The sequence below is a fragment of the Siphateles boraxobius genome, unplaced genomic scaffold, assembly GCF_051911475.1.
Source record: "Siphateles boraxobius isolate OS27281-9 unplaced genomic scaffold, OSU_SipBor_1 5, whole genome shotgun sequence".
Lineage (NCBI taxonomy): Eukaryota > Metazoa > Chordata > Actinopteri > Cypriniformes > Leuciscidae > Siphateles > Siphateles boraxobius.
Genome location: NW_027509141.1, coordinates 7,103,977 through 7,130,734, shown reverse-complemented (window position 1 = coordinate 7,130,734; position 26,758 = coordinate 7,103,977). Strand labels below are relative to the sequence as shown.

The 26,758-nt window shown below is 40.0% G+C and overlaps 1 protein-coding gene across 2 annotated transcripts; it reads right to left on the bottom strand.

Moving 5' to 3' along the window:
- Positions 1 to 676: 676 nt before the first annotated feature.
- Positions 677 to 26,758, bottom strand: pusl1 (pseudouridine synthase like 1). 2 transcript variants are annotated; one of them, XR_013195035.1, is made up of 8 exons: positions 26,528 to 26,758; positions 26,378 to 26,435; positions 25,141 to 25,328; positions 10,103 to 10,252; positions 8,007 to 8,177; positions 2,117 to 2,148; positions 1,775 to 1,937; positions 677 to 753 (listed from the first exon to the last, which is right to left on the bottom strand). XR_013195035.1 is itself a non-coding variant. In XM_077204561.1 (8 exons), exons 1-8 carry the CDS (start codon positions 26,584 to 26,586, stop codon positions 743 to 745), a joined length of 855 nt encoding a protein of 284 aa, XP_077060676.1. In that variant the 5' UTR covers positions 26,587 to 26,758; the 3' UTR covers positions 677 to 742. The 2 variants fall into 2 exon arrangements, 1 of the variants encoding a protein (XP_077060676.1); XM_077204561.1 differs by having other exon boundaries at positions 2,094 to 2,148.

Sequence of the window (26,758 nt, the reverse complement as noted above, 5' to 3'; positions counted from 1 at the left end):
CATTTTTTTAAAAGCAAATATCTCCCTTTGCTTTGAACTTTGAGCGTTGTAAATTTTCAGATGTTGTTTATGCTCAAACAGCAACACTTCACACTAACTAAAGTTAGAAAAGTTAAATCATAATCAACCACCACTTCAAAATAAAATAACTAGCTTCCGACAGGCCGTACGCATCAATTTACGGCGAAAGAGTGACCTTTGACCCGAAGCATGAAGCGCAGAGAATAGAGCAAAACAAAACACCGCTCATGCATTAAGTCTAAAACGAGAATTTTTAAAGAGAAATGTCGGAGGAGCTTGAGTTTGTTTGTGAGAGTACTTTCTAACCATTTCGCACAATCTCTCGTCTATGTAGACCTCCATTGCCACTGCATGCTTGCGTTACGGCCTGTTCTGTTCATGCAGTTTAAAGTGAAGTATACTTTGGCCATATGTATATATATATATATATATATATATATATATATATATATATATATATACATACACACACACACACACATATATTTATATATATATATATATATATATATAAATATTTGTGTTTCAAGTCAATCCATTTAGCATCGGAAGTATTGAAAAATCAGTGTCCAGAAATGTATAAATATGTGTATGTTGAACTTTAACACAGGTTTTGAAACGGGCAAGTGTTGGAGAAAAATAATAAAAACAATACTTTCATACATACATTTTTTTTAAACTATTTTTTAATTATTATTTAAATAATGATATAAGTGTCCAGTCAGCCAAGATCTGTAAGAGAAAAAGAACACACATATTTAATACTTGCCCACAATACAATGCAGGATCTTGTGGAGGAAATGGATACTTGTAGAGAATGGCTGTTAGAATGCATGTGTACTGCATACTGCACACTATGCACTGTTTAAATATAGTACTATATATATATACATATATATATATATATATATATAGAGAGAGAGAGGGTATAGTATACTATTTAAATAGTATATAAAACAGCATGCATTATACAACAGTATACATTTCAAACAGCAGTATGCTACACTGATCACATGACCTCATGCTGCATGTTTAATTTAGTGAGTGCTTTAGTGAGTGCAGTCCACATATATTTTCAGAATTGAATAAAAACATTATATTAAATGTAAACGTTATAAATGTTACATTTTTAATCCAATTTTGTGTAAAAATATCTATATAACAGTTTGATCAAATAATGAATCACCTTTTTAGCAGCACTGGTTTCGGAAACATTTTTTTCCATTAATTTTTCCCATAGGGATTTAAAAAAAGTCTTTGTTAATAAGCAATGAAACAAGCCAATCAGCTATGAGGTGAACCTTAACATTACAAAGTATTCAAAAAATCACTTAAAGCACAATTTGCTTGTCACGATTCTCTGATAAGTGGAATTTTTGTACAGCATCATGGCTAATATAGTTTTTCACCACAAATGTTAAACACGATTATTTTAAAAATAAGTTGAAATAATGCGGGCTGATGGCTACAACAGAGTGAATATCATTAATTATGAACCTCATAGCTCACAGTAGGTCTGTCTTTAATGGTTTATAAGTTGTCGATAAAAAATTAATTTCCCTATGGAGAGTTTTCCGGAACCGGACTGTTGCACTCAGGCCAATTCAAGAGTTTTGCTTTGTGGGATATGTTGTTCTGTACAGTGTGTTCAGTTTGAATTGTTCTGGGTAGTCTAAAATTTGCATATATGCTCAATTTACATACATACTGCATAAAGATTGAAAACATTCTGACCCAAGCTGCCAGTTCTCACCTGCATCTCTGTACTGTACATTGGTAAGAAACAGGCCGTGGGCTGGGGCGGTCAGGTTATTTGGGAATGCCAATGAATCCCGTGCCTCTAGTAGCTCCCGAATCTGACTAACAGACAGTCTCCCCTGACCAACAGCAAGCAGCGCCCCAGTCATCCTCCGCACCTGTGAGGGGAAACGTCACACACAACATCAGCCGCTTTTCATCACCAGACACGCTCTTTCAAACTAGTGCAGAGTCACACATTTAACACTAGGAGGCAGACATCCCATAATGCAACATAATCATCATGTTTATAGGGAAACAAAGCCTGTACTTACTTGTCTGTATAAAAAAGACCTACTTTTAAAACTGAGTTCCCAGAACTGAATATCTCTGAAAGAAAACAGACAAATACAAAAATTAAAGAGGACCTATTGTGCTTTGCATTTTCAACTTTCTTTAGTGTGCATGAAAAAACTCTGCAAAGTTACAAAGTACTTCATATATATATATATATATATATATATATATATATATATATATATATATATCAGTAATCACCGTTTCTGAACTTCCTATGATGACTTGGACGTAGCAGAGTCACTTGAAGGCAAACCTGCAACCTTAGCCAAAGGAGACAAGAGGCCTTTTTTTCTTTTAATTATGTTAATTGAGGAGAGGCTTGACTACGCTTAATAAACGGTGAGGAAATGGCTAATAATTTAATGAATCGACAGCTCATCGGCAAATCTTCTATATGTTTGCCCTTAAACATTTGGTTTGGATTTATCGATTTTGTTTACACCAAAAAAAAAGCTATTTTACAAGAGAAGTCACGGATATTTGCGTGTCAGGTATGATTAATTTTACGGCACATTAATTTCTATGGTATTTGCAAACAGTGATGGACTGTTGCACAACTCTGAACGAAATTCAATGACGTCAAGGCTGTAATGTTATTGGTTATCAAGGCACATGTGATCCAAGATAGCAGTTACACGTTTTCCAATGGAGCCACAGACCCTCATATCTCCCAATAATAATTCAATTCATTTCAATTCACATTTATTTGTATAGCCCTTTTATTTTGTATAGCCCTTTCTGCAAAGCAGCTTTACAGAAAATGCATGTGTCAACATTACAATTTAGAGTGATTTGTTATCAGAGATTCAGAAATGTACATATACAAAACACACAGTTAGCTAACAATATATTAATTTAAAAAATACATGAATTTAAGGCAGAAAAAATGAGCTCATTGGAGAAATTAATACATGTCGTTAACAAAATGACTAGGATATATAGAAAATTTATCACAATAAGACCATCTCTAGTTGTAGTCTTGAGTTTTCTTACGGGAACGAACTCTTCACAAACAATATTCCTCATTTAAATAATTCAGTCCAAGGCATACGCAAAAAATTGGGCGGTGCCTGATTAAGTAGTGTTCTGAAACTCAGAAACACGCTCAAAGCGGTTGACCAATCACAGCACACTGATCCAGCTGGCAAATCAGAGCACGTCGTGCTTTTCAGAAGACTTATATTCATAAAGCTCCTCCTGGGTGAAGCCCTCAATCTCAATTAATTATGATACAGATGGATATGGCATTAAATTAACTACTTAACTTCTGTAGTATAAAACCTTGTTTGGATATTGGATATCTTGTTGTTCAAATCCAAGTTAATAATAAATGTATAGTTTAACTACATCACTTAACTACATGTCTTCATTTAAAACACACAGGGTTTCAATTTAGGCTCTACATGCAGGAGAATGACCTGATTCTCAATGTTTGAGTTGTGATCAAAGCTGAAATATTAATAGACATTCTCACACACACACACACACACACACACACACACACACACACACACACACACACACACACACACACACACACACACACACAGAGAGAGAGAGAGAGCTATAAATGAGGAGGCTTTCATAAGCGCTTAATAAAACTTTTAAAGGGAAAGTTCATTAAAAAGGCAAACTTCTGTAATCATTAACATCATTTATTCTGTTTCAGCAAACTCATATTACTAAGGACCAAAAAGGAGATATTTTAAAGAGACCAGAACATGTTAACATAATTTCATGTACAAAACAACACTTTTTTTTCACATAATGTACATTATTGCAGTACCTCTCTTCATAGGCTGTCTGAAATTCTCTGATTAGGTTTTAGTTTCTACAAATCACCTCCTTTTGAAAAGCCCAGAGTGCTCTGATTGGCCAGCTGACCCAGTGCGTTGTGATTGGCCAAACACCTCAAGAGTTTGTCGGAAATGTAACGGCCCTTTCCATAATCGTGAGCTTCAGCTTCACACTGTGACAGACGTTTGTGGAAGTAATATATAGACTTTGATCAAGGCATTGTAGGCAGGTCTGGATCAGTGTTCTATGTTAGATAGAATAATGGCGTTTTCACACCTGAAAGTCCGAACCAAAGTTCATGTTTTGATACATTTTATACATTATGTAAATTTTGGTTTGGTTTCACATTGCAATTATGCGAGCGCACTTAAGAACTCTACATGACATGCGTGCGTCCTGTCATCATCATCTATGTGGGCTGCATCTGGACATTGACTGGTTTGTAAACGGACGTGCGTCTGACGTGAGCGTGTTGTCAATTCGGCGGGTAACTTTGACAAGAATGAAAAAAAATATAATAATTGACAAGAATAAATTAACAGATGCATATCGTTGCCACTATACTGTTATTATCACGACATTACTACCTGCAGCACCAACTATACTCGAGGCTAGTTCAAATTCGCCAAATATACGTCCTCGTTGTGCGAACATTTTATCATCGCCGGCAGGAAAGGAGGAGAAGACTGCAAGCAATCCTGCGAGAACCACCGGAACTTCCTGTAAAAGGTCTGAAAGTCCGAACCATACAGAAAAATGCTTTCACACTAGAAACGAACCAAACCTTTGTTCAGTTTGATCTGGGCCGAGACTACCTCTTTTCGTCTGACCAAATTTCATCTGTTTGGTCCGGACCGTGGTCAGGGGGAGGTTTCACACCTGTCATTTTGATTCGGTTCAAACTGAAAAGTTTGAAAATCCGGACCAAACAATGTAGGTGTGAAAGGGCCCTAAATCACTTTTGTGGAAGATTTCGTAATTTCGCAGATCTTATTCATGCACAAACAGATCCATTACACTAAAGGAAAAGGAAAACGTTCACACTGCTGTTAACGACAGATGGCATACGAAGACAACATTTTCTGTCCTATTTTGGAGGAACTGGTCCACCTTTCAAGAGAAAAAAAAAATTCTGTGTGAATTTCTTGGGCTATGAAGCAAAATGCCTTGATCTGGTTTTGATGCAGACATTCAGTTACAGACTATGAGTGAGTGTGTGTAGATGATAAAAGCGGCAGATCCCCTGCAGATCTTGACATTAGTGTGAAACAGAGCAGATGGGGTGTGTGTGTGTGTGTGTGTGTGTGTGTGTGTGTGTGTGTGTGTCCTGACTGGTCTCTCCCAGCTGAGAGCTGCGCGTGAGAAACCCAAAATGGGTTCCCATTGTGAGCTGGTTTTAAACAGATGCCCTTCAATGCAAGTTTAATAGCGTAACGAGGGATTTATAAGCTATTTTTTGTAGGCCGGTCATTTTTGACCAAGTGTGACTTTTTGTACAAAAAAAAATAATTTCACAACAAATTTCCTGGTTAAACATTAAAGCACATTAGTGTGATAAACAGTGCACTTATATATATATATATTTTATGTAAAATTGACAAAAATATCCACAAATAATGGTACGTAAGCTCGGATAAATAAGGCCTATGATCGAAAAAATTGTATGATTGTATGAAAAAATACAAAACTGTCCTAATTGAAAGAAAACAAGCTCACAAAAGGATTGATTTCAATATTTGGCGATAATATTGCTAACGAGAGATTTATAAGCAATTTTTTGCAGGCCGATCATTCTTGACTGGGAAAACCACAAATGTTATAGGGTTTTCAACACAGCACAAGGGATATATATATATATATTATATAGAGGGACTAGTAGGAAATGTAGGTGGGGAGGTGAATGAACAGCGCTCTCTTCCACTCACATTACCCACAAGTGACGAGCAAGGCACCAAACCCCCAATCGCTCCCCAGGCGCCGCAGCAAAAATGGCTGCACACTGCACCGGGTGTGTGTTCACGCTGTGTGTGAAATCAATACTCCATGCTGTGTGTGTGCACTTGGGATGGGTGAAATGAGCACAAATACCAGGTATTGGACACCATGCTTGGCTACACGTCACATCACATCACTTCATAAATGCAGTCAATTACCCCAAATAATCAAATACTGAATGCCTGTTTTGGTATTTGACCAAAATAGTTTTGTTACTAAAATGTTTTCTTCAGTACACTGAGCTGAGCTGAAGGAGTATGGATGGAATAAAAATGGCCATTCTTCACTGTATCTGACAGGCTATAGTCAGTGTCTGTCCCTCAGCTCATTACAGCAAGAGTGAGCAGCCAGCCCGCTTTTGTCAGAATCGTGCTTTAGTCCAACATCTGTTGCCTAGCAACGGTCTCATCGCACATACCTAACTCAAGAGCCGACTGATGAAAGACCAGTCTCAAAGACTGGCCATCCTCTGCTGTATAAAGCAGTTTTGCCTTTCATACTGTGTTAAGCATTTCTGACATTTCTACATGATATTAAACAATGTAAACATTGCTTTAGCTTGGAGCCGATAATGACCAGTAGTTAAAGAACATGTTACGGACCATAAAAATCATAATTGGGATTATTGATGCACAAATTTGATTATTGATTTGCACAATTAATCCCTCTACAAATGCTGTTGAGAAGGGCCTCGAGTCAGTTCGCTAGTGTAAAAGCGTAAGCTTCTGTTGTTGTACGTCACACGCATCACCCACATGACCAGCGTCGGCCAATAGTGAGCCTACGTGTGACGTAGCTCTACGCTATTACACTACGTTAACTGACTAGAGGCCCGCAGAGAAGGAAATGAATAGTTGAAATAAAGTCGTTATTTTTGTTTGTTTTTGCGCACAAAAAGTATTCTCGTCGCTTGATAAACTTAAGATTGAGTCACTGTAGTCACTTGGACTATTTTAACGATGTCTTTAATAACTTTTCGGGGAACAAGTGTCAATCCCTTAAGAAGCCTATGGAGGAGTGATCCAGCTCTCAGATTTCATCCAAAATATCTTAATTCGTGTTCTGAAGATGAACGAAGGTCTTACGGGGCTGGAACAACATGAGGGTGAGTAAATACTGACAGAATTTTCATTTTTGGGTGAACTAACCCTTTAAACTTTGTTGGAAACATTTGGGATAATGTTTGAAAACTGTGGATTTGTATGAACACTTATAGAAGTTGATGATGATGATGATGATGATGATGATGATGTTTGTGATCATGGTTTGCTTTTGCTTTGGAAATCTGTTTCAGGTTGATGTTTTGGTTTGTAGTTTGTTTCATTTGTTATGTTGAGTTTATTTTATTTATTTATTTTTTTGTGGAGGGGGCAGGAAATATAAGATATTCTTCGTCCTGCCTCCTTTTCATCATGGTTTTATAAATTATATATATGAGGATGATGAAGTAAGTTAATGGCAAATATCCATGAATGAAATAAACATAAATCAATCAAATCAATCGGATAATGTAAGTACACAAAATATATAACACAGTACTAGCATTTTTTTTAATATATTTTAATGCAAAAATCTTGCACATTCTTCCCGGTGCAACTAAATTTTTGTTAGAGGTCACACTGGTGCCACCACCATGTTGCATAGCAGATAAGAACTGCCATTTCTGTTCCATATGAAAAACATGAAATGGCAAACGAAACGAAAGCCATGTAATATATATTTTTGGTAAATATCGAGTAAAATAAATATAATTAAAAGGCAAGACTGTCAGTGAATAATGACCTAAAATTCAATCTAGTATCATATGGTTTGAGAAGACTATAAGAGATATTGTGCACAAGAAATTTGGGCATTTTATTATGGAGCCTTTTTTCAGCAGCATTGCATGGAAAATAGCAGCGTGAACATTCTGCTAAACTTCTCATTTTGTGTTCCATGGAACAAAGTCTTTCAGTTTGGAAAGACTTATTGTTTTATTTATTGTTATTGAAAATAATGTCAACCAATATTGTTGGTATCATCACAACACCAATCCAACCAAGCTTCCTCCAATCTTTGGTGCTGTAGCTTTTTACCTGGACAGAAGAGAGTCGTACCTGTGAAAGTGTCTCTGACTGAATGAGACCCCAGACTCCAGCCGGGCCGACTCTAGGGACTTCACTGGGTTCTTAAAGGGCGTCTCCGAGTTCAAGGCCCGGAAGGTGCTGAAGTCATGGGTTCCTATCAGCAGTGCAGTAGCCTCTTGCATTGCATTGATATTCAGCCTCCTGTGGGGAGAATAAAGTAACGGACAGCATCAAACTATTTTCTTTCGGACTGTGTGGTGACTGCGATCAACAGTATTTTAATACTTCATTTAATTAATTTAGGATATAATATAGTAAAACAGTCATATTACTGAAATATTACTGAACATTTAAATAACTGTTTTCTATTTTGATATATTTTAAAAGGTAATTTATTCCTGTGATGCATAGCTGAATAATTTTTTTTTTTACAGATTTGTTTGCTGCTCAAGAAACATTTCTTATTATTATCAATGTTGAAAACAGTTCTGCTACTTCATATTTTTCTTGCCGGAAGTAGTAGGTAATTGGTTTCTTGCCTGGTCTTTTATGAAGTACTGTGAATTCAGACATACTTCTTTTGACACATACTGTTTTTCACCAACTATATAGTAGGGAAGTTTGCAATTTCGGATGAACTTAATTAACTTAATTCCTGAATGAATCAGCCATTTGAACGAATCGAATTAATTAATGACTCAATAACTTACTCATTTAGATATTTACCGCCACCTACAGCGTTAGTATCTTTTATAGCGTATCATTAAAACAATAATTTTATATTTTGGTAATAGTTCGCCCAAAAAAATAAATAATTAAACGGTTTATTGTTTATTTACATTTACTCACCTTCATGTAATTTAAAATCTGTATGACTTTCTTTGTGGAACATAAAAGAGGATATTAGAATCTAAATACCAATTCAGATGCAGCTTCTGAAAAACTTCATGGTCGTTGTAGCCTAAAAGTTTATGTGTAATAAGTTATGTCGAATCAAATAAAATATTTTTTCTAAAAGTTTTTGTAATGTCTATTTAATGGGTTTTCTTTTTTTCATTTAACACAATATTGACTTAAAATTGTTTTGGGGGGGGTAATTTATCGGCCAAACTTTGCCTCCACGAAGTGCATTAAAATCCTTTAATGCACAGCTAGCCGTGGATTATCACGCTTATACCATGGTCATTTGCCAGCATTGACAACTTAAAGCTATTACTGATGTTTGCAATGCAATATTTGACCAAAAGGGTCAAACTGATGGTTATTTTCATCAGTTACAGCTTGTAGATCTAGCATTCTGCCCTCTCTGAATCAGACACAGAGATAAAGTAGTGCGTAAGATTACATTTATTTTTGAATGAATTAATTATAGCATTTATTTGATTCATTATTAAGAGAAAGAGGGGGGGGGGGGGGTGCCTGCATCTGTTCAGCGCCTCTCTCTAGTGACAAGTACATTATTAAGTTTAATTATTTTATATATATATATATATACAAATTTTCACTGCATGCTTTAAATGATTAAAATAGATGATGTGAAAATAATGATTAATTCTAACTTAAAAGACACACAGGTCAAGGAACATTGGGGTGAGCACATCCTCGACAAACATCCATTTTTAAAGGACTTAATCCAGTTTATGTGAGGGGAATAGCAGTTCTTATGAATGAGATGGAAAGCCAGATGTAACGTGTGTGTTCATGGACCAGACATAAGACTACAGTGGGTGTTGTTCTACGTCACTACGAGCCTGAAGCTTATCTTGGCCTACTTTCTCACTAAAAATCAAGACAGTGGAAAAAATAGCATTAATGTTCACTCGTCACCTTGGAGACGAGCCTCTCGCTCCGTCGTGGGCTTCAAAAAGACATCTGAGGCATGCACTGCCGAAACAATGCATGCTTTCCTCATCTGTGTTCTTTGGTTTCAATGTTGGCCTATATAATCATTTGCTTGCCCTTGCGATGGCTCTTGTTTGTGAGTGTGTATAATTCATGTGCAGCTTTTTCCAGTGCTTGTTCCTATTCCTCTCTGAGAGGATTTAGCTTCTGTGACACAGGCGTAGTGATGCGGTTTTAGACAGAAGCCCTCTGAGCACGTGCAAAAGAGCGGGGGTGGCACTCACGTGTCTCGTAATGCCCAGCATAGATCCCTCTCCGTTACTGGCATTTCTGTGTGATGTCTGAGACCCGAAGCAAAGCGGTACACATATGTCCGTGATATGGCCTGATAGCGTGCGTGGAAGTCGCTGCGTACACGGTAAGCCCTGGTGATTCTGGGGGGGGAAAGACGGAAAAGCAGACACTGATTCAAATCTGGTAATGCACATGCTCATGTGTTTGTTTTGCTAACTCCCCGCCAATTTCCACTAAAAGAGGTTCAAGTTAGTCCAGAGTAATCAAGACACTAGAGGAAATATCAAAACACTGGTTCTCATGAAAGAAAACAATAGTCACTCAAAATTCAAATGCATCTTGATGTAATAACAAACAAATCTGGTTGAGCGAAGTGGTGAGCGACATGGAAATATGTTCCTTTATCTAGTCAAAACTAAATAGTAAAGTAAAGCAAAAGTTGCTGTACTGCTGAAATCATTTATTGGTCTTTGCCCAAAACAAAAAAAAATTTTTTTTGACTTTTGAATGCATCAAAGACAACATTTAAAGGCCTCAAGATTTTTCAGCCACTTCTGCTACAATAGGTTATTTTTAAACTTTTTTTTTTAACTAGGAGTGGAGATATGTTAAAAGAATTAATAAAATAATGATATTAATAATTAATATAAATATATTTTTTAATTATGTTATACTCACAAATAACAGTTTTAAAAGTTTGGAAACATTACATTTTTTTGTTTTTGAAAGAAGTCTCTTCTTCTCACCAAGGCAGCATTTATTTAATCAAATCAAATTTTCATATTATTATAATTATCATCAATGTTGAAACAGTTTATGCTGGTTAACAATTTTGTGAAAACAATGATATCATTCAAAAATGTGTTGTAAGATTAACAAAACAGAAGTGCATACTTTTTATTAAGGAAGAATGCATTACATTGATCAAAAGTGACAGTGAGGACATTTATATTGATACAAAAGTAAATAAATGTAATAAATGCTTTCTATTTCTATGGCGTAGTAACTTTCTATTCATCAAAGGTACTGAGACTATATTATATAAAATGATTTCCATTACACGAGAGTAGATGTTAAAACTTCATGCTGATTTGTACTCGGCTTTCGCCAAGATAAGCAACACTAAGACGTAGCTTTACAGTAAACTATGCTTCACCCATTTACGCTTCTTTCCATATGGTGGTGGGACTCTCCTTCTGTCCGGCGTTAACGACTGCAGTGTACTTGGCGCGTCAGCACACACGACGGCTGCAACTACAGTGTGGTCTCCCTAGTGGACCAGCGCGACAACCGTCTGGATTGAGCAGAGTAGGGGACATCTCTAGGGTCTTCAAGTGGGCACCTTCCGTCCTCAGTGTTTCGTCGACTAGCCCACGACACCTCAAGAGGGCTCGCCGGTGACCCCCCTCCGTCCCCCACTGAACTCAGCCCAGCTTACTGACCTTTACATCCCTCCTGCTGCTGAGACCTAACCACAATCTCTCCGCAACCCAACCATACGCGCCAACCCGTTTGACTAAGGCTGTCGAGCCCCACTGGTGCGTTAATATGCAGTTTCAGTGGCAACGGTTCCGTATGGCATACCACCTACCGCAAAACACAATATCTACCCAACCACCCGTCATTCACGCAATATACACAGGAACGTAATGACTGTCAATTCTATAGAACCTATACAAATAAACCAACTGACTCTTCAAGTTTTCAAGAATTCTACGAAACCGTAGCATGGCGCCCTGTACACAGCCAGCTAGAATCTTTCCGTCTCATACACAGCCAGTTGCTGCTCCTTTCTGCTTCTTCAGATAAGTTCTTTACTGTGCGACGCAACTCTTGGCCACTGAATCCGACGTCTCTGAGGAACCGGGTTGTAGAGTGTACCACAAAACCACGACAACCCACTTCCACTGATAAACCTGGACTCTCCATCCTCGCTGTTCTGCTTCAGTGGCCAGATGAGCATACCGCAGTTTCTTCCTCTCATATGCCTCATCTACCGCATCCTCCCATGGCACTGTTAATTCTATCAGTTGAACAATCCGTGCTGATCCAGACCACAAAACAATATCTGGTCGTAGGTTAGTGGTGGCAATCTCAGGTGGAAAAATAAGCCGTTGATCAAGATCAGCCAGCATCTTCCAGTCCCTAGTAGCTTCCAGTTGTCCTGGGCAAGAATTGGTATTAGCACCTTTTCTTGGTGGTTGCTCGCCTGGGCGGAGGAATATTGTCTTCTGCATGTAATGTTTTGCTAGAACAGGCGGCTTCTTATTGGTCATACTACGCTTGCCTTCCAATGCTAAAGCCAAACATTGCAATACTTGGTCATGGCGCCAAGTAAACCGACCCTGGCTAAGAGCCACCTTACATCCTGTCAAAATGTGCCTTAATGTGGCAGGTAATGAACACAAAGGATAAGAGGGATCCTCTCCTACCCAGTTTAGGTTCTGCAGTGATGGGAGAACATCATATGTTGACCTAATAAGGAAACTGATCCTACTCTCTTCCATTGACCAAAGGTCTTGCCAGCCCATTTTGCGTTGTTCCACACTCTCCCATCTCATCCACTCTGCCTGCTTGGCCTGGGAAATGGCCTTTATACATCTTATCCTCTCCTCCTGCTTTCGCACCTCGTTGACTACCAGCCTCCTCCTTTGAGCTGGGCCTGCCTTGTGCCATTCAGGAGGAGCTAAACTGAGCCCAAAACCCCCTCTTCCATGCTGTACCTGTCCCACGATATCACCAATTTGAAGTTTATCCTTTGCCTCTACTACAGATTTCTTTGCTGACCACTTTCTACCAGTTTTTACCACAGGGGCTGCCTCCCTTACACATTTGTTGCGTGACTCTGCTAAAGTCATTTCCAGTCTGACCTTGGCACACTTAAACTCCTCGGTTAAAGCAGAGACTGGCAGCTGCAATATTCCTTTACTATAAAGTCCCACTCTGCTGAGGAAGCGTGGAACTCCCAACCATTTCCTGATGTATGAACTTATTAATGCTTCCAGCTTATCCACTGTTGTCAAAGAAACCTCGTACGTACACAGTCAGTGGCCACAGCAACCTTGGCATTAGACCAAACTGAAAGCACCAGAGTTTTAGTTTGCCTGGTAGAGCACAGCTGTTTATGCTCTTCAACCCTTCCACTGCTTGTCGTCTAACTTCTCCCACTCGAACGGTGTCCTTTAGATCCCCATCGTACCATCTCCCTAGACTCTTCACTGGCTTCTGAGAAACTGTTGGTATTGCCTCACCATTAATGAAGAATGTTTTAGTCATGGTTGTCATGTCATCCATGTATGCTCTGATTGGTGGTAGTCGCATCCCAGAAGACAAGCGCTCTCCTCCTACTACCCATTTTGATGCCCTAACGATTACTTCCATTGCCATGATAAAAGCCAGTGGAGAAATGGTGCATCCTGCCATTATTCCAAACTCTAAGCATTGCCATGCGGTGCTGAATAATATCTATATATATATTTTTTTTTTCATTCTGTATATATATTTTTTCATAAAAATGTAATTACTTTACATAATTAATAATTTCCATAACTTTTCCAGGTCTAGATACCCCGATTAAAATTCACTCATACAGTATGGTTGTCCGAGCTCATGCAAATGCTGGTTCTTCAATAAAATGTTAAAAGGACAAATTAACGGATTAAGCTGTTTTCGTTTAAAAATTGCTTATTTTAAAGGTTTTTAAGCCATTTTGCGGCCCCCAGTTGGTCCCGGCCCACTTCATTGAGAACCACTGCCATAGAAATACACTGAAGAAAGAACCAAACCATTTCTAGAAACCTGATTATCACTGCAACCACTTGGCAATGCACTAAAAACCTCTCAGAACACCTTCAGAAACCACACAACCTTGGGAACCACCCATAGCAACAACACAGTAGGAAAACAGTGAGTTTTGCACAGCCAAACACCTCACATTTTATTCAGATACGTTAAAATCTAGTAATTTTTACAATATGAAATACTACATATACATTATATATATATATATATATATATATATAGTAAGTGATTGTATAACAGTGCAACTTACAACAGTATTTACACCATCTGTAAGGTTTTTACGACGCTATTTATGCTGCTGTCTATCACCGTCAGACCTCCCTAAAGCACATGACAGAGGGCTACATTAATATTCATGAGAGGACAGTATGGATATTCTGTGAATATACTCGTGAGTTTAATGGTAACGTGACAAATCGACAAAAAAAATCAAGTTCAAAAGTCACGGATCCTGTTGACATTCAACACACTTACTGTGATGAGATCATATGAGTCAAATGAAGAGGGTTTATGTTACGTTATGTTAACAGAAAGGGGACTTTTACAAAGAACCGTCCACAGATGCAGGATAAACTGCTAATGTTCTGCTAACAAAGTTACAAATTATAACAATTATACTAAGGATGCCCCAAAATTTAACTTTCTGTAAATAAAAAAAGAAATATTTGTTATCTGCATTTATAAACAAAAATTATATCATTATCAAAAGATGTGATATTTATTAGGTGATATTTTCTGATAACGGAATTGATTTTCAGATGTATATTTTACCTTTGTGATTGTGAGAGCATATTTTTAAACAGAAATAATTCCCTTTAATTGTTGAATTTTTGTGAAATTATGTGCTTTAAATAATTTCAGGCATCAAATCAGGCATCGAAACAATTTAAACTATAGTAGGTAAGATAAAGTTAAACGGTTTACAGTTTTTGAAATGCATAAAAAATATAATACATACATATACATTATTAAAATACACTACTGTACAGAAGTTTCAGTATTTTTTGAAAGAAATAATGAAATGAATACTTTTATCAGCAAGGAAACTGATTAAATTGATCAAGTGACAGTAAATACATTTTTGTATTCAAATAAATTCTGTTCTTTTGAACTTTCTATTTATCAAAGAATAATGAGAAAAAAATTCCATCACGGTTTCCACAAATATATGAAGCAGCCAGCTGTTTTAACATTAATAATAATCAGAAACATTTCTTGAGCATCAGATCCGCATATTAGAATGATTTGATTTCTGAAGGATCATGTGACACTGAAGACTGGAGTAATGATGCTGAAAATTCAGCTTTGATCACAGGAATAATTAACATCTTAAAATACTGTATATTCAAATAGAAAGCAGTTATTTTAAATTGCAATATTGTTTCAAAATATTACTTTTAAACTCTGTTTGGATCAAATAAATGCTGCTGAGCATAAGAGAATTCATCAAACAATGATCTTTTAAGAATCTCCTTCAGTTATACTATTTTCATTAGTCTGTGAGGACACAGTCTTCAGTGGCCAGTGAGTTCGAAACATAGTGAAGCAGAGAGAAAAGAGCGCGTCTGCCAGAACATCTCCAGCTAAAAGCACCATTAGACTCTGACAGCGTCTCTGCAGGGTCGACTGGGGCATTTTAGGGGCAATTTCCACCAGTTTGCTCCTCCACTCACAACACCAAATAAAGAAGATGACATGCTCAGGCTCCCAGAGGAGTCTGTCAGTGGGTATTAATGATTTACCAGCAGTCGCTAATCGCTGCTAACAGGAACATGGACTAAAACACAAACAGACCAGACATGAGCACTGTGTGCCCTCAGTTTTAAAGAGTTTTTGTGACATAAGGCAAATGTAAAATGAAAATGGCACTGAAACGGTTACTAAATGAATAAATTCCTGTAGCATTCCAAGAGAATCCCAGGCATCTGTGCATGATGAACATTAGTGACATTGAAGACATTGGGACTTCAATCAGACCTGAGGTTCCCCAACACACAACCACTAAAATATTCATCACTGCTCGTCCCACCAGCCAACTACACAAACTTACACAATTTGGATTGAAACAACAAACCAAAAATATAAATTTAAAGGGAAATTCTGTCATCATTTACTCACCCTGATATCTTTCCAAACCTGTAAGACTTTCGTTCATCTTTGAAACACAAATGAAGATTTTTTTAAATGAAAAAAATTTCTGTCCCTCCATTGACAGCCTACGCAACTACCACTTTGACGTTTCATAGCACTTTCATATCAGCACAAAATGATTTCTTTAGAGGATTCACTTGGTCACTAACAGCAAAACACCACACCAGCAGGTGTGAAGATGTGTCAAGGTGACTTTGTAAAAGCAATTTACAGAGCATTTAAACAAGGACGGTCTGTCTAGAGCAACATGGTACAAATCTCTTGCACAACAGCGACTGGGGGTCCTAGTAATTCCAATGAATCCCCCCTTCAGGGGTTTGAATCTGCAGATAACTGGCCCTGATCTTTCACAACTAAGCAACCTCAAAAGACTGCAGATCTGAATTAGCCATGTTTTGACCTCTCTCGGACACTACACAGTGTGTGACATTTTTTGAAAGACTTTTAAAAGAAAAACTTTGAGTTAATGCTTTATGAGTGTCATGTTTTCAATGTTTAATGGTGTGTTCACACTTGGCAGGATTGGTTCGATTGAAACGAACTGTTGCGATTGCTCTGTTAATGTGGTTCATTTGCCCTGGTGTACCCCAAACAAGCAGACATAGACCCCTGAAAGAATGCTTCAAAAAAAACTCTGGTGCAGTTTGACTGAAAGTGAAATTTAAACGCAACCCAGACTAAAGACGAACCAAAAACAGGATGTGATGTCACAAGATGCGACCCTAAAAAGACAGTTGCCCATTACAGTTCAGTTCAGGCGTCAGAAACGTCTTCTTGCAGCAGTTCATTGTTTGTGTGTGTATCGGAGGGATTTCTGCTGCTGTTTTGACTCCTTTACACATTTCATAAGCTCTTCTTGAGTTCTCAGCTGATAAAAAAATACCACAATGTCAGCTACGTACGCAGTACGCACATACGACGAGTGTCGAGCACACTGCATTATTTTGGATGTTCGGTAAGTTCTGTCGCAAAATTTGGGTCATGAAATCTGTCTAATCAGGTTTTGACCTAATCCTTTTTCCTTTTATTTTTTTATCTTTAGGTTCAGTGTTAAAAATAATTTTCTTTTTTGGATTGTTTATTGTTTGCTTGCTTGTTTACACTTTACTGTCCCCCTTAGGGGAAACTAGTTATGCAGAAAAAGGTACCAGACATGCAGACAACACATAATACACATGACACAGTCATAGGTCATATCAAAATCTACCTATGAATAGTTCATTAAACCAACAGCCACCCAAACAAAACAAACAAAAAAAAACCTTAAAATGGTTTGTTTTTCCACCCGTCACCCTAAAACGTAGCCCAGAAGGCAACAATTTAAAATCATTATATAAAGGATGATCTAAATTTCTTAAAATCGAATGTGCCTTATTCAAATCCTGTCTGTGATAAATGTCAATGGGCTGAATTTGACTTACCCCTATGACCTTTCCTGCCACCTTAACAAGACTATTCAACCTATACCTGTTTGTCAATGTAAGATTGCCAAACCAAGCTATATTAAAGGGGTGGTAAAACACATTTTTTCGAAGGCTTGATTGTGTTTTGGGGTGCACTGTAACGTGTTCATGCTTCGTTTTTAAAAAATTGCATTATTTTTCATATATTTTACCTTTATTCTACACTACTCTGTCCCTCCTTGTAAAAACGGTCTGATGGTTTCCGGGTTCTATGAAGCCAGTCCCTCAAAACTACGCAATGGGCTCAGATTGGTTAGCTGGCCCAGTGTGTTGTGATTCGCTAACCGTCTAGTGCACGTTTTCCGGAAACGTCACACCCCGTACCTTTACCGGTACTTTGTGCTTTGGTGTATTATAAAAACGATGGCGTCAATAAAACCATACCAATTTGAGCCCGAATTGGACCCAGAGAATGTTAGAGAAGAGGATCGAGCAGAACCTGTTCAAGAACGGCTGTTAAACGACGTTTCAGAAAGGTTTGTTTTTTGTTGTTGTTTCTGTCTCATTTCTTTTTAGAAATTAAAATTATGAGTGAAATCCATAGAATTTAATAGAAATTACGCTGAAATTAAATTGTACTAATTATTATAGTATTACAAAAAATAAGCTTCATATTCATAAACAAGATTTTCATATAATCGTCCTAACAATTTATACTAACATTACAGTCCTCAAAGGGATTTTTTTGAGTAAAGACTGCAGATCTATAGTGATCGTTATTGACTGTATGGCACCGTTACTTTTGTATTTTTAGAACGATTGTAGCCAAATATCTGTCGCCAGAACTATTAACCCAAAACGAACACTAAACATCGGCTGCCAAATCAAACACAGAACCATGTTTAGCATGCCTGTAGATAAACAAGCATGTAGATAAATATAAAAGCTCTAATCAAAGAATAATTTACACTAATTCCAAGTTTCGCTGTTGAGATTTTAAAAAGTTTGTAACGTTAGGTTTGAATGAGCATCTAACAAGCTGGTTTGCGGGGCCAAACAGCGTTGCCATTTGTTTACTTCCTTGCTACAACGTACAATTAACAATACGAACTATTACAGGAAAACACATCGACGAAAAATAAATCATACTTACAGGTTGTGGCCCGCAAACAACAGCTTCTGTTTTTAAAGTTGTAACTGCTCCATCTTTCAGCATAAGCCGTTGTGTGAATCCTGCATTGAACTCGCGAAGATTGTGGAAGCTTTCTGTCATGATCGTCAAGCAAAACAGGAAACAATAGCAGGTAACTCAGGTTTATTGGTCAGAAGACACAAACAGATGATTGACACGGGCGTGGACAGATGACGCAGGGACTTTGGTGGCCAGCGTGAGAAGTCCGTGAAGGGAGAATCCGTGAAGTGAAGAATCCGTGACGTGAAAGTCCGTGAGGTGAAGAATCCGTGAAGTGAAGACACGAAACGACAATCCACACCAAGACAACGAACCCACGGGAACACGACGACGGGAAAGGCAGGCAGACTGGACAGGAACACCACACGAGACATCAACCAAACGATCTGACAACGAGGATGAGAAAGCGGTGAGTATATATAATGAGATGAGATCGGCTGCAGCTGGTGATGAGATGATAAACAGCTGGAGCGGATCAAGGAATGTCACTCAGTCACACCCACTACACACGTGCTTTCATACAACAACATAAACACGAGACGAGAAGGAACTAATGGATTTGTACGCCTCCTGGTGTTTCCAGACTCCCTTACCTGTCGATTGTAATCATCGATCAGAGAGTGATCCAGGATGTCTCTAGCAGGTACCCAACTTCTCTCCTCCGGACCGTAACCCTCCCAGTCTACCAAGTACTGAAATCCACGCCCCCTCCGCCTAGAATCCAGAATACGATTTACCGAATGGGGGGGGGGGGGGGGGGCAGTGCGGGACTGGCGGATTAATGCGAGCATGAAACGGGTTTAATCTTTGAAACATGAAACACGGGGTGAACCCTCCTGAGGTAAACTAAGGCGGACTGCCACCGGACGAATGATTTTGGTGACAGTGAACGGGTCAATGAATTTGGGAGCAAGTTTATTGGAGACGGATCGGAGAGGAATGTTCCTGATTGAAAGCCACACTTTTTGACCAACAACGTATACGGGATGCTTTGACCGGTGGCGATCGGCCTTAGCCATGGTGCGCGCCCCCACTTGGAGTTGAGTCTCACGGGCTCTAGTCCAAGTGCGGTGACACCTCTGAATCAAGGCGTGGGCAGAGGGGACCGCAACCTCGGATTCCAGACTGGGAAAAATAGGTGGCTGGTAACCTAAACTACACTCAAACGGAGATAGGCCCGTAGCCGACACTGGCAATGTGTTGTGGGCGTACTCCACCATAGACAGTTGTTGGCTCCATGAGGAAGGATTCTTGGAAACCAAACATCGCAACACTCTCTCCAGATCTTGGTTGGCTCTCTCGGTTTGGCCATTGCTCTGGGGATGAAACCCTGAGGATAGACTAACCGTCGCTCCCAGTAACTTACAAAACTCTTTCCAAAATTTGGACACAAACTGAGGTCCTCTGTCGGAGACCACGTCCATCGGGAGACCATGTAAGCGAAACACATGGTCAACGACTGCCAACGCTGTCTCCTTAGCGGAGGGTAATTTGGGTAAGGAAATAAAGTGAGCCGCCTTCGAGAACCGGTCCACCACGGTCAAAACGACTGTGTTACCCTGGGAGGGTGGGAGGGCTGTGACAAAATCTAGAGCGATATGGGAACAGGGTCTCGAAGGGACAGGCAGCGGTTTAAGGAGCCCATCTGGAGGTCGATTGGAAGTCTTACCAGTGGCACAAACCGAACAAGCCAAAACAAAACTGTGAATGTCACGAGCCATAAGTGGCCACCAAAATCGTTGCTTTACTAAAAACTTAGTACGATTAACTCCTGGATGACAAGCCACGTTGGAGCTATGACCCCATTGGATCACGTCAGACCGTAATCCCTCCGGCGCAAATAAACAATTCGGTGAGCAACTGGGCGGAGGCATTACCCCTTCTAAGGCCGCCTTGTCCTTCGATCCGACCTCCGGAACGATCAAAAATTCGAGATAAAGAGTCGGGTTTGATGTTCTTGGAACCCGGGCGGTACGAGAGAGAAAAATCAAAACGACCGAAAAAAAGTGCCCACCGAGCCTGCCTAGAGTTCAGTTTTTTGGCGGTTCTGATGTACTCAAGATTCTTATGATCGGTCCAGACGATAAAAGGTACCCCCGAACCCTCCAACCAATGACGCCATTCCTCCAACGCTAACTTGACTGCCAACAACTCCCTATTACCAATGTCGTAATTGCGTTCAGCTGGGGACAAACGATGAGAAAAAAACGCGCAGGGATGCATCTTGTCGTCTGCGGAAGAGCGCTGGGAAAGAACTGCTCCTACCCCCACCTCTGACGCATCGACCTCCACCACGAACTGACGTGAAGAATCAGGGGCACCGAGGATGGGAGCTGAAACAAAGCGGCTCTTGAGTTTGGCAAACACAGCCTCGGCTGTATCTGACCACCTGAACGGAGTTCTGGGGGAGGTCAAGGCAGTCAGAGGCGCGGCTAGTTGGCTGAAATTGCGAATAAAACGCTGATAGAAATTGGCGAACCCCAGAAACCTCTGTAGGGCCTTATGGGAATCTGGACTTGGCCACTCTACCACACCCTTAACCTTCTCAGGGTCCACACGCATTCCCTCAGACGAAATGATGTACCCTAGGAAAGCAAGTTCTGGGGGAACTTGAAACTCTGACTGTGCATGAAAATCGCATTTCTCCGCCTTGACAAAAAGCCCATTCTCTAGCAACCTCTGAAGCACTCGTCGAACGTGTTGCACATGTTCCTGGAGAGACGAGGAAAATATCAATATGTCATCCAGGTAGACATATATGAACTGATCAATCATGTCTCGCAACACATCATTGATGAGTGCCTGGAAGACTGCTGGGGGGTTGGACAGCCCGAAAGGCATGACCAAGTATTCAAAGTGCCCCCTGGGGGTATTAAAAGCAGTCTTCCATTCATCCCCCTCCCTAATGCGAACCAAATGATAAGCGTTACGCAAGTCCAATTTCGTGAAGACGGACGCTCCCTGCAACCTCTCGAAGGCTGAAGACATCAACGGCAAAGGATAAGTATTCTTTACCGTGATGTTATTCAACCCCCGGTAATCAATACAAGGTCGCAGAGACCCATCCTTCTTCCCCACAAAAAAGAACCCCGCCCCCGCTGGAGAAGAGGAAGGACGGATGAACTTGGTTGCTAGAGAATAAGAAATATATTTCTCCATAGCCTCCCTCTCTGGGACAGAAAGCGAGTATAACTTGCCCTTAGGCGGAGACTTACCTGGCAGTAAATCTATAGCACAGTCATAGGGACGATGCGGAGGAAGAGAAGCAGCCCGAGACTTACTGTACACTTCCTTCAGATCGTGGTATTGCTCGGGCACGTTAGACAAATCCCCTGCCTCTTCCTGAAACACAAAAACAGGCACAGACGGACAAGCAGACACCAGAAAAGACTTATGACATTCCTTGCTCCACTCCAACACAGCTTTCTGATGCCAGTCCACTCGGGGGTTGTGACGGATGAGCCAGGGATGTCCGAGAACGGTGGGTGCCAGGGGTGAATCCAATATGTACAAAAAAATAGTCTCTGAGTGATTGCCTGAAGTAATGAGAGTGATGTTTTCAGTGATGAATGAAATGGTGGGAAGTTCCTGACCGTTTAGAGCGTGTACTGCAATCTTCTGTGTGAGTGGTTTGAAGGGAATCTGAAATCTGTGTGCAAAAGTGCTGTCCATAAAATTACCTTCCGCCCCAGAGTCCAGAAGTGCTCGACAGTTGAACTGACCATCTCAGTCTTACCGGGAGGAGGATAGATGTGGATGAGGTCTTCTCGGCGGAGATCCCACCCAATAGTAGCCTCATACTTACTATCGGGCTTGGCCTTTTACCGGGTAGTTGTAAGCATAGTATCCCGCACCTCCACAGTATAGGCAAAGGCCCTGGGACCTCCGCCTTTCCCTCTCCTCCCGGGAAAGCCGAGCGCGACCCACCTGCATGGGTTCCTGATCTAAGACTGGGCTGACCTGGAGGGCGGATAGACGAGACTCTACCTCCGGCTCTAATAAGTCGAGCGTCCACCCTCAGAGCCAACTCGATCAACCCGTTCAACGACGTGGGGAGGTCCAGGGCGTAGATCTCTCTCTGGACGCGGTCAGCCAACCCATGCAGGAACATGTCCCACTGCGCCTCCTCGTTCCAATGACATTCGGCCGCCAGGGTGCGGAACTCAATGGAATAATCCGAGACCGACCTCTCACCTTGACGGAGGTCGGCCAACACCCTAGCGGCCTCTCTCCCCGCAACGGCTCGGTCGAAGACCTGTCTCATCTCCGCGGAGAGTGTCTGGAACGAGGCACAGCATGGATCTTGATTCTCCCATACCGCCGTTCCCCATAATGCACCTTTCCCGGTCAACAAAGTTATAACGAACACCACCTTGGCCTGTTTATTATTGAATGTCCTGGGCTGCAATGCGAAATGCATAGAATATCTAGTCAAAAATGCTCGGCAATATGCAGACTCACCCGCATAGGGTTCCGGAACCGGTAGGCGTGGCTCAGGGGTTGCAGGATTCTCTGGTGATGTGGGGGTAACGGCTGGTGTGGGGGGTGCAGTGGGAGCCTGAAGACGTTAGAATTGTTGGGTGAGCTCGGACACCTGCGTCACCAAGGCTTGTATCGCATGACCCGTGTCACCTAGTATCCTCTCTTGTGAGTCCATTCTTCTTAGGCTGTGGTGAACGAACTCCTCCAAAGTGGTAGATGATCCCCCTGCTGCTTCCATGGTACGGTCAGATCGTTCTGTCATGATCGTCAAGCAAAACAGGAAACAATAGCAGGTAACTCAGGTTTATTGGTCAGAAGACACAAACAGATGATTGACACGGTCGTTGACAGATGACGCAGGGACTTTGATGGCCAGCGTGAGAAGTCCGTGAAGGGAGAATCCGTGAAGTGAAGAATCCGTGGCGTGAAAGTCCGTGAGGTGAAGAATCCGTGAAGTGAAGACACGAAACGACAATCCACACCAAGACAACGAACCCACGGGAACACGATGACGGGAAAGGCAGGCAGACTGGACAGGAACACCACACGAGACATCAACCAAACGATCTGACAACGAGGATGAGAAAGCGGTGAGTATATATAGTGAGATGAGATCGGGTGCAGCTGGTGATGAGATGATGAACAGCTGGAGCGGATCAAGGAATGTCACTCAGTCACACCCACTGCACAAGTGCTTTCATACAACAACATAAACACGAGACGAGAAGGAACCAATGGATTTGTATACCGTGACACTTTCCTCCGTAAAATGTGCAGCACATATAGCGAGATTTGGGTAAGAATTATGAGGGACCTTGTTAAAAATAAATTTTAACCATTGATCCCTTAACTCCCGCGACCCTAGGAAGGCTGAACAAAGCTGACCTGCAATCCGGATAAAAATAACAGCGTTTCGACGGCATTGCGGCAACAACAGCCTACTAACGTTATACCACAACAACACTTCTCCAACGCAAAAATGGCCTCGCTCTTATTTAGTATTCTCGGAGGAGGGGTTTATGTAAATATTGGGGTTAGTGACGTCAGCAACCCTGGAGGAATGTCGTGTAGTCCCTCCCGGCCGTTTGCTGTAGTCCTTAGAAATTGATTTCTTTAAAAGCAAATATCTCCCTTTGCTTTGAACTTTGAGCGCTGTAACTTTTCAGATGTTGTTTATGCTCAAACAGCAACATTACACACTAGCTAAAGTTAGAAAAGTGAAATCGTGTTTTACCACCCCTATAAAAAACACTGATTCAATAAAAGACTTATAAAATAATGTCAGCATCTTGGAGCATACAGTAAATGCTTTTCCAATTTAGGAAACCTATTTAAAACATTCTGTATTTTTGCAATGTTTTTATTTTAATATATGATAATGTTTGTCTCCAGGTCAGAAATCATTCTAAAATGCTGATTTGATGCTCAAGAAACATTTCTTATTGTTATCGATATTTAAAACAGTTGTGCTGCTTAATATTTTAGTTGAAACTGTGATCATCCCCCCCCCCCCCCCCCCCAGGATTCTTTGATAAATATAATGTTCAAAAGAACAGCATTTATTTGAAATATAATTGTTTTGTAACAATGTAAAAGATTTGAATGTCATAAAAGTTTCATAAAAGTAATAGCAATATCTTTCAAAATAAAAAAAAATCTTACGGACCTCAAACTGTTAAACAATAGTGTATAAAAAAATGTGGTTCAAAAACAATGGAAGCTTGTTTCCACCACAGAATAAAAAATAAAAAAGCTAAATGCAACTATCTCGTATTTCTTACATTTTTCCTCGCAATTGCGAGTTATAAAGTCAGAATTGCGAGAAAAAAGTCATTTTTTCAAAGAGTTTTTGTCTCTGACTTTATAATTTGCAATTGCGAGTTTATATCCTGCAATTCTGAGATAAAGTCACAATTACCTTTTTTATTTTTTATTCAGTGGTGGAAACAAGCTTCCCTAAAATACATACAGCTTTTCAACTCCCTTAAAAGACTCGCACCTTATAGGTTCTGCTTTCAAGTGGAAGTTTAAGGCCTCCACCAGGGTTTGCTCCAGCAGTGGGGGTTTGTCTGCTCTCCGCTGGATATCCACATGTGCAGAGTTACACAAGGCATGCACACCAGAGTCTGTTCTACTGGAGATGGACACGGACACCTCATTGACTGGCTTTAGTTTTCGCACTGCACTCTACACAGAAAGAAACAGCAGCAGCAATGAAATTAATGGTATCCAGACACATTTTTAAAGATTTACTAAACAGATCGAATTAGTGTGAGAGTGCATTTCCAAAAAAGCGCAGAATGGAGTGGAAAATTCTGCCTCTGATTTACTGACGACGCGCAAAGTAAAGAACCCAAACGCATTTAAAAGTATTTTAGTATGAAAGTTAAAAGTTGGTTCTTAGTTAGGCTGTTTTAGTGATGAATTTGGGTCCCACTTTATATTAAGTGGCTTTAAGTACTATGTATTACATCAGAAAATAAGTACAATGTACTTCTTGTGTTCAGGTTGTATTATTAAACATTTGTGTCTGCTATTGAGGTGTGATACTGGTAAGGTTAGGGTCAGGTGTGGTGGTATGGGTTTAAGGTTAGGGTGTAAGGGAAGGGTCAACTGTGTAATTACAAATGTAATTACATAAATTAATTTCAGCTGTAATTACATGCAGGTATTTTCAAAATATAAGTACAATGTAAAAACATGTATGTACACAAAAAGTCCATTGTATCAAATTATTAATTTCAATGTAAGAACATAGTACTTAAAGCCACTTAATTATAAAGTGGGACCTGAATTTGTATTAGTATATGGTGTGTTTGTGTTTAACTGTGATTGCAAATTTTGTAAATGTGAAACTTTGTGTTATCCTTGACAAATTAGTGTTTTGTTATTTTTTTTGTGCAACAAATCCAATCACAGAGACAATCCAATCTATGCAAGAGCAGCTAACGGTCCTGCCAAAAGAAATACATCACACAGGGATTTTACAGCAAAACATGATTGAAAGAAATGCAGTTTAAGGAGCAGACATATTACTTTAAAGAGGATGATGACATGTTTTGAGGCAAGCACCAGAATCAGAGAAGTTGAATGCAGTAAGATAGAGAACTGGATTGTGTCAGTTTCGACATTTTACACATTTTCTATAAAACAAACAAACAAACAAAAATTGGCATCAGTCATGAGGAAAAGCCATTTGAGATAGTCAACTGTTTTTGATTTTAGCAGAGACTGACCTCTAAATGATTCTCAACCCCCTCTACAGCTTGATCGGCTGGTGTTTTCATCACGCCACTGAGGACAGAAGGACACGCAGATGTGTGGTGTTACAACTTATAACAGCTGAATAAGGAGGAAGCGTGACTGTGCTTGTCATGGAGACAGACCTGTATTTGGTCCCTGCGTATTGGAAAAAGATTAAATAACGGGCGGTGGAGTGTAGCATGTTTCCCGGTAACGTTATATTCGTTTGAAGTTTGTCTATACGAGAAGTTAACAGAATTGAAAAAGCAGTGGACGTATACGGCCAATAAATAAGTAGCCATTAGATGTCGTATACCCCAAATAATGCCGTACCACACACGATACAAGTCATGTTAAAAATCAGAGGCATGCAT

Bases quoted from the DNA above. Each gene is read 5' to 3' on its own strand.
- pusl1 (XM_077204561.1), bottom strand. From the start codon at position 26,586: ATGCTACACTCCACCGCCCGTTATTTAATCTTTTTCCAATACGCAGGG. The intron at 26,436-26,527 runs GTCTGTCTCCAT...TTCTGTCCTCAG, and splicing joins TACGCAGGGACCAAATACAG to TGGCGTGATGAAAACACCAG. The intron at 25,329-26,377 runs GTCAGTCTCTGC...CTTTCTGTGTAG, and splicing joins GGGTTGAGAATCATTTAGAG to AGTGCAGTGCGAAAACTAAA.